The following is a 12,901-nucleotide window of genomic DNA, read 5'->3' as shown; positions in this document are numbered from 1 at the left end:
TTTTGTATCCAGCACACAATGAGTGTCTCGCTAGGTTGTGTATCCAGCACACAACGGTAGAGGTTAAATATAAAAAATAAAAAACGTGGGTACAGTACAAATCCGTTAAAACGCACAATGGGGAAAAAAGCCTTGCCTAAAGAAAGAACTTGCCATAGTTCGAGATCATGGATGGTGTGTTGGGACATTGTCCCACTGTTAGTGAAGAGACCACTCGGGACACCATGGCAGTTACAGTCGGTCAGCTGACAACGGTAACTTATCTTGTTAGCTAGCTAATGTTTACATACCATTTAAACTCGATTTTCTAGATAACATGATACCTCAGCTTGAGCTTCCTCTTGCTTGTGAAATGCATGGGATGTGTGACGTTGGCACCAGGGTGGCGTGTTAATTACGGGCTTTTGGGCAACGCTGTGGGGCTGTTGGTCCGATGGTGGAAACCATTAGTATTATGCTAAACATCTGCTTTTGTGAATGAAATGAGGGTGAGTAAATGAATTTTAAATTTGGCTGAAGCATTAGTAGTATGTTATTCTAAAAGTGCTCCATAATATGGTAGGAAACCCTGAAAAACAAAAACTCAACGACACGTTACACTATGGTGACTGACCCTGTAGTAAATGTACTATAAGTCTCTTGGAATTAATAACATCTGTCAAATTACTTACATGGTTAAGAAATTATTTAAGCAGCATCCTGCATCTTTAATAATTCTGATATAGTGACACTGTATTTGTATTCCCTGAAATGTGGACGTTTTAAGTAAAGGTAGACCGATATATCGGTTTTACCGATTAATAGCCTATTTGCTTTTCGAACTATCGATTATCTCCAAAAATCTATGCTAATAATTGCTGATATTTCTTTTTGTGTTTCTATGTGGCCGGCGCTGGAGGACTCTACAGTATAACAGCTGTAGAAGTCAAATAAAAACAATCACTAACACCTCATGGGGTTTCTAAATCTGTCATCATTGACAAAATTCATCCAAAAAGACAAACACACACAGGTGTTGGACAGCTGTCTGTAAATCTCTCTCTCTGTCACAAGTGCATAGTAATGGAGCCAAGCAGCCGTCACTTAAAATTGTTTTTATAGTCAAATGTCCTGTGCTATGCACCAAATCTGATTGTTTTTTCCTGGTTATTAATGGGATTTTGGTTAAACATTTTTTCAACATTCTATAAACGTATTTTAAAACTATTGGCCGGTAAATCCACTATCGACTGATTAATTATAAATTATTAGTTATTAATTATAACCTCTAATTTTGAGATTACCGATATCGGCCAATAACGTAACTTGTCTGATTAACAGAAGTGTTCATTTCTCCTTGTGCCAGTTTTAATATCTAATAAATGACACATGTCCATTTGCCATAATTAAGCTATATTATATACAGTATATATAAATCAGTATTGTATGGGCCACTTTGCTCTCTAGATATTGGTCAATATCGGCCATTTCGGTACTCATATCAGTTGATTTGAATGCTGATTGAAAATAATAATATTTTCAAACACCCATTTTCAAATATAAAGCAATGTTATCCCCACAAATCGATAGAGCAGCTTAATAAAAAGTACATCAAAGATTTTTGTCTATTTATTTTTCAATATGGGCCAAGACCACTAGGGGTCCAAATGTGTCTGTATAGCATCTCATATCTCAGATATCATAAAATGAATATTCAGGGCTCTACAATTAACCTGGTAAAATTTTCCTCCTTTCTGAATACTGGCCAGGCCGATGATGGGTTTGCAGTTCTCCAGGGCCTGATGGAAGATGGCATATGGATTACACTCAATCTCTTCTCTCTTGGCTGGATGAGATTTGTGGTATTTCTCCACCTGTTTTCTCTTTATGTTCTCCAGAGTCTAAATGGGCACAAAACATCCAGGCAGAATACAAGAAATGATGTCAAGTCTAAAACGAGTCATGTGAGTGAGTGTCCACTATGAAGCACTGTGATTTCATTCAGACCTGTGTCATGATTCCTCTAGCAAGGACTTTTTTGCCATCTTGCATCATGGTGTTGATGAACTTACTATCAGGGGGAAAAAGTTTTTCCACATTAGAAAAGACCATACATAGAGGAGACCGGACTAGTTGTCACAGAGGCTATATCGCAGTAACCATAAGCTTTTGAGTAGTGATCGAACGATATATCAGCCAGGCCGATTAATCAGATGATTTTGTCCATTTAATATTGCATTAAATATTTAAATAAGAGTTAGTTTCACTTTAGAAATTTTGAGTGCATCTGATTTGCTGTTGTAACCATGTTTATCCGGCCACCATGCTCTCTAAATATCAGTATCGTCCATTGAAAAACCAATATCGGTCGACAAGTCCAATTACTGGTGTATAAATGGTCTTAGCATTGCATTTTTTATATAGCTGTTAGGTAAACAAGTAAACACAACAAAATGACACTGGCATACATTCAGGCATGATAGCATTCTCAAAATGGTTTTACTGTCGAGACTAGAGTATATACCAGTTTAATGGCAAGCTCCTTTATGACAACTTGCGCCAATATAGGGTGAAAACATGAAGCACAATTGTGGCTGTTTGTTGTTTTACCTTATCACAGTGTCATTGAAAGGGGAGCTTGTGGCACTTGACAGTGCTGCTTTTATTGGGCTCACTGTTTTAAGTTCATTCAGCTCTTTCTCTTCAGGACTGAGGTCTGATTTTGAATGAGTGAGGGCATCTTTACTGGGATCGGGATCCAGATAGTACGGATTATAGCGACTCCATCTCACGAAACACACACTAAAAATAAAACATTAAATACAACACAGAGGAAATAGAGACATGTACAAGCTCAAACAACAGTTTAATGTTGATAACTTTAAATAATTTGAACTCATCTCTCCTTTTCTAACAATAAAAAATGCAAAATTCAAGGTTACAGTAAGATGCTTACAATTGAAGTGAATGGGGCCACATTTTGGTGGGTTTAAAGGCAGACATGTGAAGCTTATCATTTTATAAAAGCATTTACATGAAATCTAATGCTAAAATGTATGTGTTTTTGGGGCTGTAATGTTGTTTAAATGGTCGTTTAGGTGTTTACAACGTTACCTAGTCAACGCAAAGAAGTTTCTAAATTGTATTATCTACAACTTTACACAGATAAGGTTAGTTAGAGATTTTATCAAATTAAAATAAAATGAACAACCATATTATTTACTTTTTGTGGTTATACTTTTGAAACGGTTTAATGATTGGCCCCATTGACTTCCATTGTAAGCGTCTCACAGTAACACATCTTTTTGACTTATTTGAAAGAAAAGGAGGAACGAGTCGAAATAAATATTTGTGGTAATAAACATTTTATGCCACAAATGCTGTCGATTGAGCTTAACTTTTAATTGTGAACCAGGAATATTCCTTTAAACACATGGTTCACGTCTTGACGTGCCATTGCAAAGAACGCCATGAAACCAACGACATAAACACACATTTACAAATAACCCAGAAACAATCGGAAACATGGCGTAATTTAGACATCCGATTGGCTATTCCGTACAAACAAACAAAGAAAACGTCCAAAAAATAGCATTTACCTCGGTGTCCAAGGTTTCAGTAAATATCTGCAGGAGGCTGCCATCTTCAGAATGGGAATTAGGTTTGTCTTAGATCAGTTCAGGTGACACAACTCTCACCGTTCACTGTTAGAGAAACAAAAACACTGATCTCAGATCAGCGCTTAAACTTCTCATTTACGCGACCGTTACAGGACCTCAGCTGAAGAAAGCTACGATAATGCCTGTGTAAAATTATATATATATAATTTTTTTATATTTTTATATATATATATATATATATATATATATATATATATATATATATATATATATATATATATATATATATATATATATATATATATATATTTTTTTTTTTTTTAAATACGTGTTCTACAGACTAAAGACTGAAGAGTAGCTGTCAGTGATTAAATGTAAACGTGTGTGATTATTGGTTACCAGTTCTCTGATACTCGTGCTTCCCTCTAACGGTTGAGAGTGTCACTTCACACTTTATAAAGTGAAGATTTAGTTTAGTTCTTTTTGAAAAATGTTCTTGTAATATTGCATGTGGTCATTTTATGTTGTAACATGTTTTATTTGTTTATCTGTCAATGCTGTGTCGAATGCTTCGACTCTGGTGCAGATGTTTTCTCTCACGTGTGTTTTCCCTCTCAGGATCTCAGATAATGTACCAATAGCTCAGAAGGAGGGCAGGAAGTGAAAAGCAGAATGGACTAGATGGAGGAAAGTCCGTACTGTACTAGTTTAGACGCGATCACGAGAGAATGATATAAACAGAAAATCACAACCTATGTTGGACGTGATCCTTATATTATGAAGAGGAGCGATTTTCAACTGAATTGAAATACTTACCTGCCATCGAGGCGATAGATATAAGCAACTACCTTGTCCCCCAGACATCCTTCTACTCCAGAAAACAAATTAAATCATACAAAAGTATGGAAGCATACAAATTTTTTGTTAGTGGTTGGGTCAACGACCACGGTACGACTTTTGTTAAAAATGAATGTAACGTAGTTCGATGGAAAGGAGGAGGCGAGAACCGGCTTGACAATATAAATTATATTTTAATTATAAACTGAAAAAAAAGACACAAACACACACATGACGGACATGTCGGTAAACAATCTCTCTCTCGTACAATCCTCCGCAGTCTGCCTCTCCCTCTCGGAGGCTTGATTAGTCTGATAAGGGACCAGGTGTGTAGAATCACAACATGGCCCTCCACCCTGCCACAATGTTGTTTGTTTTCGCCCGAGCATTTATTTTTTTGTCCTGTGGATTAACCTAGCAACAAACATTAAAAGCTGCGGCGCCTCTCGTTGTTAGCGTTATGGTTGTTTACGTGATTAGGTTAACCGCTCTCAAAGGTCCGCTGAAACCCCACTAAAGACATGGATCATCGCGAAACAAGACGGAGAAGTAATTGCATGGCATGGTAAGTTATTCATGTTCGCCTGCAAATACTTTGTAATTAGCTTAGCTATAGTTATGTATTTTTGTTCAGTTACAGAGGTACCAACTCAAAGAGAATAAAAAAACAATTACTTTAACTTTACAAAGTACGGAAATGGCTAACTTTACATAAACATAGCCACATAAGTTGATTAACTTACCTTTGACAAAGTGGTCGCTGCACACATGAGCATTATAGGTCCGACACAGCTCCTTCAGACCACAGATGCAGGTTTACAAGCCATTTTTCCAGCGTTTTTCAGTCAATTTCTTGCATTTTTCCCCTTATGAACAACAATTTTTGGTACACGATAAATGCTCCTTGTGGTTTCTTGGTTTGAGCAACCGTAAACGATGCAAAACAAGGGCATTTTGAGTTTGTGATAGTGCTTTCCTATGTAGAAAATCACTTCCTGCCCTCCATCTGCATTTCACGCCACAGCAATGCAGTGCCGTGACGTCATGCGCAAACAAGCTATTTGGGAACATGTGAAAGCAGCTCCCTTTCTATTCAGTTCACTCAACATTGCTCTAAGCACTATGGGGAGTGTCCTACATGACCTTGTTGAAACCTTCTACAATCACGCAAATCCTCTGATTGGCAATGAACATGGTGAAGATCATGCACATGCCATGGACAAAGAGCTTCTTCGTGTCCTCACAAAAGCATTTCAAGAGCTCGGTCTTGAGTGGTCCCCTCCAGAAGAGCCAGAAAAGTCTTGCCTGGATGAATGTTTTTTGCAAACCAGCTGTCGTTAACAGACGTGGTCCAGAGGAGCACACCCTTCTTCCCTGAGATAAACACAGAGCTCACAAAGGCCTGGTATGCACCTTAAACTTCGTGCATTCAGGTCAGGGGTGCTGCCGTCCTTACTAAAGTGAACCACACAGAGGAAAAAGGCTACTCAAAGCTTCCTCTGGTGGAACAGGCAGTCGCAGCTCACCTATTCTATAATACTGCCATGGTATGGAAATCCTGCCCTGTCCACTCCTCCAAGCCATGGCAACTGACGTCCGCACTGGCTTATACAGAAGAGCTTATATAGCAGTGGGCCAAGCTGGTTCAGCACTCCACAGCATGTCGGTACAACAGGTTTTTCAAGGGAAGCTCCTTAAAAAAATGATGAGCAAGAGCTGTTCAAAGAGCACTGCACCACTACAGATATGGTGCTGAGAACCACGAAAGCTACCACTCAGGCCATCAGCAAAGCAATGAACAACCTGGTGGTTCTGGACCGGCATATTTGGCTAACTTTCATGGAGATGCACGACAGAAAGAAAGCCACCCTCCTCGAAAACCCCTGTGTCGCCCAATGGTCTCTTTGGCAAAGCCTTGGAAGGCTTTTCAGAGAGCTTCATTGCGGCGCAAAAGCAGTCTCAAGTGATGAAACACTTCTGCCAAAGAGAAGTATCACGGGCATGTCAGACTGGGTGTTAAAAATGATAGAGCACGGTTATACGATTAATTTTGCATGCTGGCCACGTTGCTTCTCAAAAGCAGATCTTATCACACATCCGTCCTCAGGACTTGTTTGCATCAATAGATCTGAAGGATACCTACTTTCATTTACCAATTGCATTGTGTCACAGGTGGTTTTTGAGATTTGCGTTTGTGGGTAAATGCATATCAATTCAAACTCCTTGCTTCGGTCGGTCTCTGTATCCCCGCATGATCACGAAATGTGCTCGAACGGTGCTCAAAAATTAGCGGTGTGCGTGTTTTGAATTACCTCAACATTTGGTTATTTCTAGCCCAATCAGAGGCACAACTGAGTGAACACAGAGACTTGCTGCTTTGTCATCTGAAAAATCTGGGTTTGAATGTCAACTGGGTGAAAAATGCCAGCAAATGACCTTTAGGAGTTTGTCTTGACTTCCTGCACATGCATGCACCTCATGAAACGAATGCAGACAGACCATTCTTCAGTATCTGTCTTTGTTCAGACTGGGGAAAACATTGCCTCTGAAGTCATGTCAATGACATCATTAAGTCTGCTACACATGAGACCTCTCCAGTACTGGCTTAAGCGACACATTCCACATTGCACCTGCAGCCTTGGGCACATGTGCATTGTGGTGACTAACCTCTGCCTGGCTGCTCTAGCACCATGGACAGCACCAGCCTTCTAGCAATAGGGTGTTATGCTGGGTCAAATTTTCAGAAGAAAATTGGTGACCATATATGCATCCTACACAGGTGAGGGCACGGCATTCGATGGATGCCCGACTTTCAGCACCTGGACAGGTGCAAACAGGCATGACATTTAAACCGCCTAGAACTACTGGCTTTCTTTCTAGATTTGAGAGCTTTTTATTCCAACATTGTGAATCGCCATGTTCTGATTCGTTCGGACAACACAACAGTAGTGGCTTACATAAATTGCCAGGGTGGACTCGAATCGCCACAATTGATGAGTATTACTCAACGCATCCCCCAATGGAGCGGGCGTCATGTCCTTTCATTGCATGCAATACATGTCCCGGGCTGTCTGAATTTCAGAGTGGATATTTTGTCAAGCCTGGGAGTATTACCAGGGGAATGGAGACTTCGTCCACAGACAGTGATGAGGATTTGGGGAATATTCGGCAAAACAGAAGTCGACCTTCGTGGAGAATGCACACTGTCCATTTTAGTACTCCATGTGTACGCGTTGGCTCACAAATGGCCGGTGAAATGCAAGTATGCATTTTCCCCATTGTGCCTCCTTCATTCTGTCATCAGTAAAGTCCGAGTAGTCATGAAACAGTTCTGTCAATTGTGCCGAAATCGCCCAATCAGTACTGGTTTCTGGAGATAATAGAAATACTAGACATTCCTCCATGAGAGACCTTCTCTCTCAAGCACAAGGCACAGTTTGGCATCGACAGCAAGAGCTGTGGAACCTACACATGTGGCCTCTGAACAGAGCAGATCAGACAGGCCACATGTGTAGTCATCTATGCACTTAAATGGGGCATGTTTGCAAAATGGTGGTTTTCACATGGTAAAGACTAGGTGAACTGCCCAAAAGCTGAGATTTTGGCATTTCTTCAAGAGTGGATGGACGCTGGTCTTACCCCATCAACGCTCATAAAGTTCCTTAGGGTAGCATGACGTTTGAACATCCCTCATCCTGCTCTGTTGAGCTGTGGGTGCTTTCCTTAAAGACCGCACTCCTACTGGTGTTGGCCTCATTTAAACTGGTGGGTGACATGCAGGCACTGTCAACTGACAGCTTATAACTGGAGTTTGGTCCAGATCAGGGCTGGATTGGTAATCTTACCCGGTGGGCCGATGCACTTTGGAGCCGATCAGGGGTGGACAAGCCATCGGTAGAACCGAGTGGGCCAGTGTGTCTGACGCAAAATGGGTCAAATGGGCTGCGATAAGCTAAAATGAGCTGCCACGTTATGCAGAACAGACCACAAAACGATGCCGCAATATGCAGAATTATACAACTTTTTTGCCAGTTGCTTTGTAAAATCCCAGGCTGAATTCTCTTCCCAGTCCAGCCCTGGTCTAGATTTGTCAAAAACCACCATTAAACCTAGAAAAGTCTAGGGTATATAAACCACTGCTTACCTTGCTCCTGTGACTGTTCTTTTGGCATCCAGCCTCCTCACCTTCATCTCCTTTATTCTTTTTTTTAACCCCTTTTCTCCCAATATTGAATTCCCAATTCCCACTACTTAGTAGGTCCTCATGGTGGTCCTCATTTGTAAGCCTTCTTTACCCCACCATTTAATTCAGATGAAGAGCAATCTATGCATATTTTATGACTGGTGAGCACATTGCATACATACTGTATGTTGAGTGCACATGTCAGTTTAGTCTGCCGGATCAGCTCTTTATTTGTCATGGAGGATGCACAAAAGGAAGTCTCCTCACAAGTCCTCTTTGTATAGAGCGCTTCTTAGGTTCAAACGGGTGAGCCCAAGCCCTTATTACAGGTGGGCTACATAATAAAATCAACACAGTCACCTAATTATATGCTGTTGAACTGCCCCTTTAAAAGTGATAAGCACTCCCATAAGAAATAAAACCTACTTTTCCAACCATATTGTGAGGTGGTTAATAAACCATACTGTGTATATCTATATGGCTCATATAGATCCCAGACTACATTAATTTCGATCTGGCATCTGCCACATGATAATATTCATATACAGTTTAATAGGACTTATAAGTCATCTGCCTGTGGCGTATGACTCCTAATGAATATCTCCATTTAATGTTATAACTCCAGGAGAGTAATGTCACTGTGGAGCGTAGGGGGGCGTGGCCGGTCTAGAATGCGCATGGCCCCCAATCGGCCTGATGGGGCGCGCGAGGGATACAGGCAGCCGGTGACAATGGTTCGAGAGAGAGAGAATTACGGGCATGTCGTCATGTGTGTGTTTATGTTTGTGTGTTTTTGGTTTGAGTTGAATTAAATTATAATTTATATTGACAAGCCGGTTCTCGCCTCCTCCTTGCCCATCATAACCCCCCTTACATTGGTGCCGAAAACCCGGGAAGGAGGAGGGATGCCCGTCGCAGAGGCCTCGACACTACCGTCCACCCAGGGGAGCGCCGCTACCATCTGCCTGGTGACGGAGTAGCCCGACCGCCCGGACACGGGGAACGGCCGCCGTCCGCAGGGAGAGTGGGGACTGGATTCCTCGACCTCCTGGAGTGATGGAGCCGCTGCCAGGGGTGGAGGAGTGCCCTGCCGTCCCCCAGAAATGTGGAGGGGTCAAGGTTAGACTGCCGTCCGCGAGGGGAGGAGGGAAGTAACTCCCCGATCGCCTGGAGCAGTAGGTCCGCTGCCAGGGGCGGAGGAATGTCCCCAGGTGCCGCCAGAAAAGCGGAGGGGCGTCCTGTCCACTGGGGGTCGGAGATTTGACTCTGGTTCGCCCGGAGAGGAGCGGCTGTCATCCGCCGGAGAGTGTGGCGTAGTGTTCGAGGACCACACAACGGTACATCAGAGAACCGGTGAGTGAGCTTCTTCCCTCTCTCTCTCTCTCCTCTCTCTCTCTCTCTCTCTGTCGCACCGTGTTAGCCTTTTCCCTCGCCTATTTTTTGTTGTTGTTGTTTTCCCCTCCTGTCCCAGGTCGAGTAAGGCGGGGATGACCTGATGGGTGCAAAGCACGCCCCTCCCCAGGGAAAGAGGGGAGGGGGTGTAGGTCATACCGGTGGCACCCCGGCCTGAGGTAATGCCGGGAGGAGTGTGGAGCGGAGGGGGTGGGGCCGGGCTAGAATGTCACACGCCTGGTCCCCAATCGGCCTGATGGGGCGCGTGAGGGATAAAGGCTGCCGGTTACGAAGGTTCGAGAGAGAGAGAATTACGGGCATGTCCGTCATGTGTGTGTTTATGTTTGTGTGTTTTTGGTTTGAGTTCAATTAAATTATCATATATATTGACAAGCCGGTTCTTGCCTCCTCCTTGCCCATCATAACCCCCCTTGCAGTCACACAGTGTGTTTAATCTGTGCTAATAGTTGCTTTTTGGAACTATTGGTTATCGGCAAAAATCTATGCCGATAGTTGCAGATTGTTTTTCCATCATTTAAAAAAAGTCCCTGGAGTGTTTCTGACTTGTTAATACTTATAAGCAGCGTTATGTGCCATATCTTATTTTTTTCTGGTTATTATTGGGATTTAGTTCAACAAAAAAACTGCTGCAAGAATTTTCATTTTGGACTCTTTGCCTTTAACCTCCTTAGAAAAGAAAGTGTAATGCCGGTTAATTGGTTATCGGCCTTTCCCACCACCTTAGTTATCAGTATCAGCAGAATACACTATCGGTCAACCTCTACTGGTGATGATCTCTAGTGATAAGTATGTTAACACAGAGTTCCCATGAGTCCTGGAAAACCTGGAATTTTGCAATGCAATTTTCCAGTCATGGAAAAGTCATGGATATGAGAAAAATATATAAATGTCCTGAAAAATAAAGATTTGTACTGGAAATTATTTTAGTATAATAAACTTTTTGAATGTGCAGATAACAAGGTATTTTGTTGCATGTATAATAACATGGTACTATTAATGATTCGGGATAGGTGTTAAATACAACAATGTGTTTTGTTTTGACACTACCGGCAGCTGCACATTGTGAAACAACATCAGTGGTTGACTGTCATGAATAAAGTCCTATCATGTACTTTCTCTGCTATTCTGCTGTCATCTCTACTTTCTCAGACAAAATAGTTTAAGTATTGATATAGTGCAAATGTTTTTAAATTAATTTCAACATTGCTGTTGTGTTAACTAACAATGAACAACATTTAAGCTGTAAACTTTATGGACAATGGAGATGGTTGGACCGCTGTTTAAAAAAAAAAAATAATACACCTCAAGGTGGTAGCATGGTGATGCGGCCTTTTCTGCTTACATCAGGATTTAAATAAAATGTTAATAATATTTGGAATAATGTTTTGGAATTTTTAGACATATTTGGGGTTGGGTTGGGAGTGTTGCTGTGAGTCCATAGCTCCGCCCCTGGAAAGAGTGACCACAACGTAAATTGCGAATGGGGTGGCCAGGCTTCGGTCCATGGTGGCCACCCTCTAGCTCCGCCATTGATTGGCGCGAGATTTACTATGAGAGAGTGAGAGCGTGAGACAAGAGCCTGAAAGCGTGTCTCACGCCAGATGCTTGAGAGTTGGCAACCCTTTGTGACAGTATTTCAACTATTTTCACATTGATGTATTTTTCCGAATTACTGTCTACAAAAGAGAAAGGGTATGTTGATATGCGTTCCAACCCCCATGTAATGACGCAACACCGGTTCATCTGAGGTAAAAAAAACAAGTCATGACATGCGCAGAAATGTTTCTAAAGTGAAAGTAAAAGTATTTGTAGATATGTCCTCTGCCCGTACGAAAGTCCGCTGACAAAAGCTCGAATTTTCACGATTATTTTAGGATGCTATGGTTTCGTCCAAATTTTTATTAAGATGGCCATTCTTTATTGTATTTTTATGTCCTTCCTGATAATCGCCGATGGTATGTAATATTTAGCTTTTACATGTTCTTCCTCATTTATACTCAATGGAAACAAAGTGTCTATTTCTTCACAGGGTTTGTTGTGAAAGGTCCCACTGGTCCTTTGGTGGTTCCTCTGGGAGGTTCAGTGGTTTTGCCCTGTTATGTTGATACATCTTTACCAATGGAGGATCTGGAGGTGGAATGGAGAAGATCAGACACAGACACTCCGGTTCATCTGTATCAAGATGGCGGCAGTAGACCAGAGGTCCAGCAGCAGGATTATCATGATAGAGCTCATTTCTTTACTGACCAGATTCAACATGGAAATTTCTCCCTCCTGTTGAACAATGTGACGGCTGAAGATAAAGGAGTTTACACGTGTAAAGTGTTCAGTGATCAGGATTCTGGTGAAACTTTGGTTGAAATAAAAGATATTGGTGAGTGAGAACTTCTGGTGCTAATTTAAACCCAATTGGATTGTACTTATTTTATGTTGTTAAATTTAAACCGATTTCAATCCTTTAGAGCGTTTGATAGTATCAGGTTCGAGTCGTTCCATATCTGTGAATGCGGGTGATGACGTCACTCTGAACTGCTCTGTGGACTCTCACATCACACCTGAAGATATTGAAGAAGTTTCATGGAAGAAACTAGATAAATATGAAGATGGAGACTTCCTGGTCCTGCTCTACCAAAACAACCAGACTTCACCAGAATCATCACATGAGCAATACATGGACAGAGTTGAGTTCTTCACTGATGAAATCCCCAAAGGAAACTTCTCTCTCAGACTGAAGAGTGTCAGAACTGAAGATAAAGGAGTTTACATGTGTCAAGTGTTTGCTGGAGATGTTTCAGCTAACACAACTGTAGAACTGCAGGAACTTGGTAAGTCTTTATTATTGCATATTAGAATATCCATACTTGATTTA

The 12,901-nt window shown here is 41.6% G+C and overlaps 2 protein-coding genes across 6 annotated transcripts in view; both read right to left on the bottom strand.

Annotated features, from left to right (window-relative positions):
* The window catches only part of LOC127653192 (uncharacterized), a 104,258-nt gene that overhangs the window by 15,898 nt on the left and 75,459 nt on the right, over positions 1 to 12,901 (bottom strand). The window lies entirely within an intron of this gene.
* On the bottom strand, positions 1,598 to 3,690 carry LOC127653216 (28S ribosomal protein S7, mitochondrial-like). Its single transcript, XM_052139822.1, has 4 exons — positions 3,579 to 3,690; positions 2,590 to 2,781; positions 1,987 to 2,050; positions 1,598 to 1,880 (listed from the first exon to the last, which is right to left on the bottom strand). Exons 1-4 carry the CDS (start codon positions 3,620 to 3,622, stop codon positions 1,665 to 1,667), a joined length of 516 nt encoding a protein of 171 aa, XP_051995782.1. The 5' UTR covers positions 3,623 to 3,690; the 3' UTR covers positions 1,598 to 1,664.

This window comes from Xyrauchen texanus, chromosome 12 (assembly GCF_025860055.1).
Source record: "Xyrauchen texanus isolate HMW12.3.18 chromosome 12, RBS_HiC_50CHRs, whole genome shotgun sequence".
In the NCBI taxonomy this organism is placed as follows: domain Eukaryota; kingdom Metazoa; phylum Chordata; class Actinopteri; order Cypriniformes; family Catostomidae; genus Xyrauchen; species Xyrauchen texanus.
The sequence above is the reverse complement of the archived record's forward strand: the minus strand, read 5'-3'. Positions and strand labels throughout refer to the sequence as shown.

Coding starts and splice junctions, on each gene's coding strand:
- LOC127653216 (XM_052139822.1), bottom strand. CDS start 3,622: ATGGCAGCCTCCTGCAGATATTTACTGAAACCTTGGACACCGAG. Junction 2,782..3,578: donor CTGAAACCTTGGACACCGAG/GTAAATGCTATT, acceptor TTTTATTTTTAG/TGTGTGTTTCGTGAGATGGA. Junction 2,051..2,589: donor TTCAATGACACTGTGATAAG/GTAAAACAACAA, acceptor TCCCCCTGATAG/TAAGTTCATCAACACCATGA.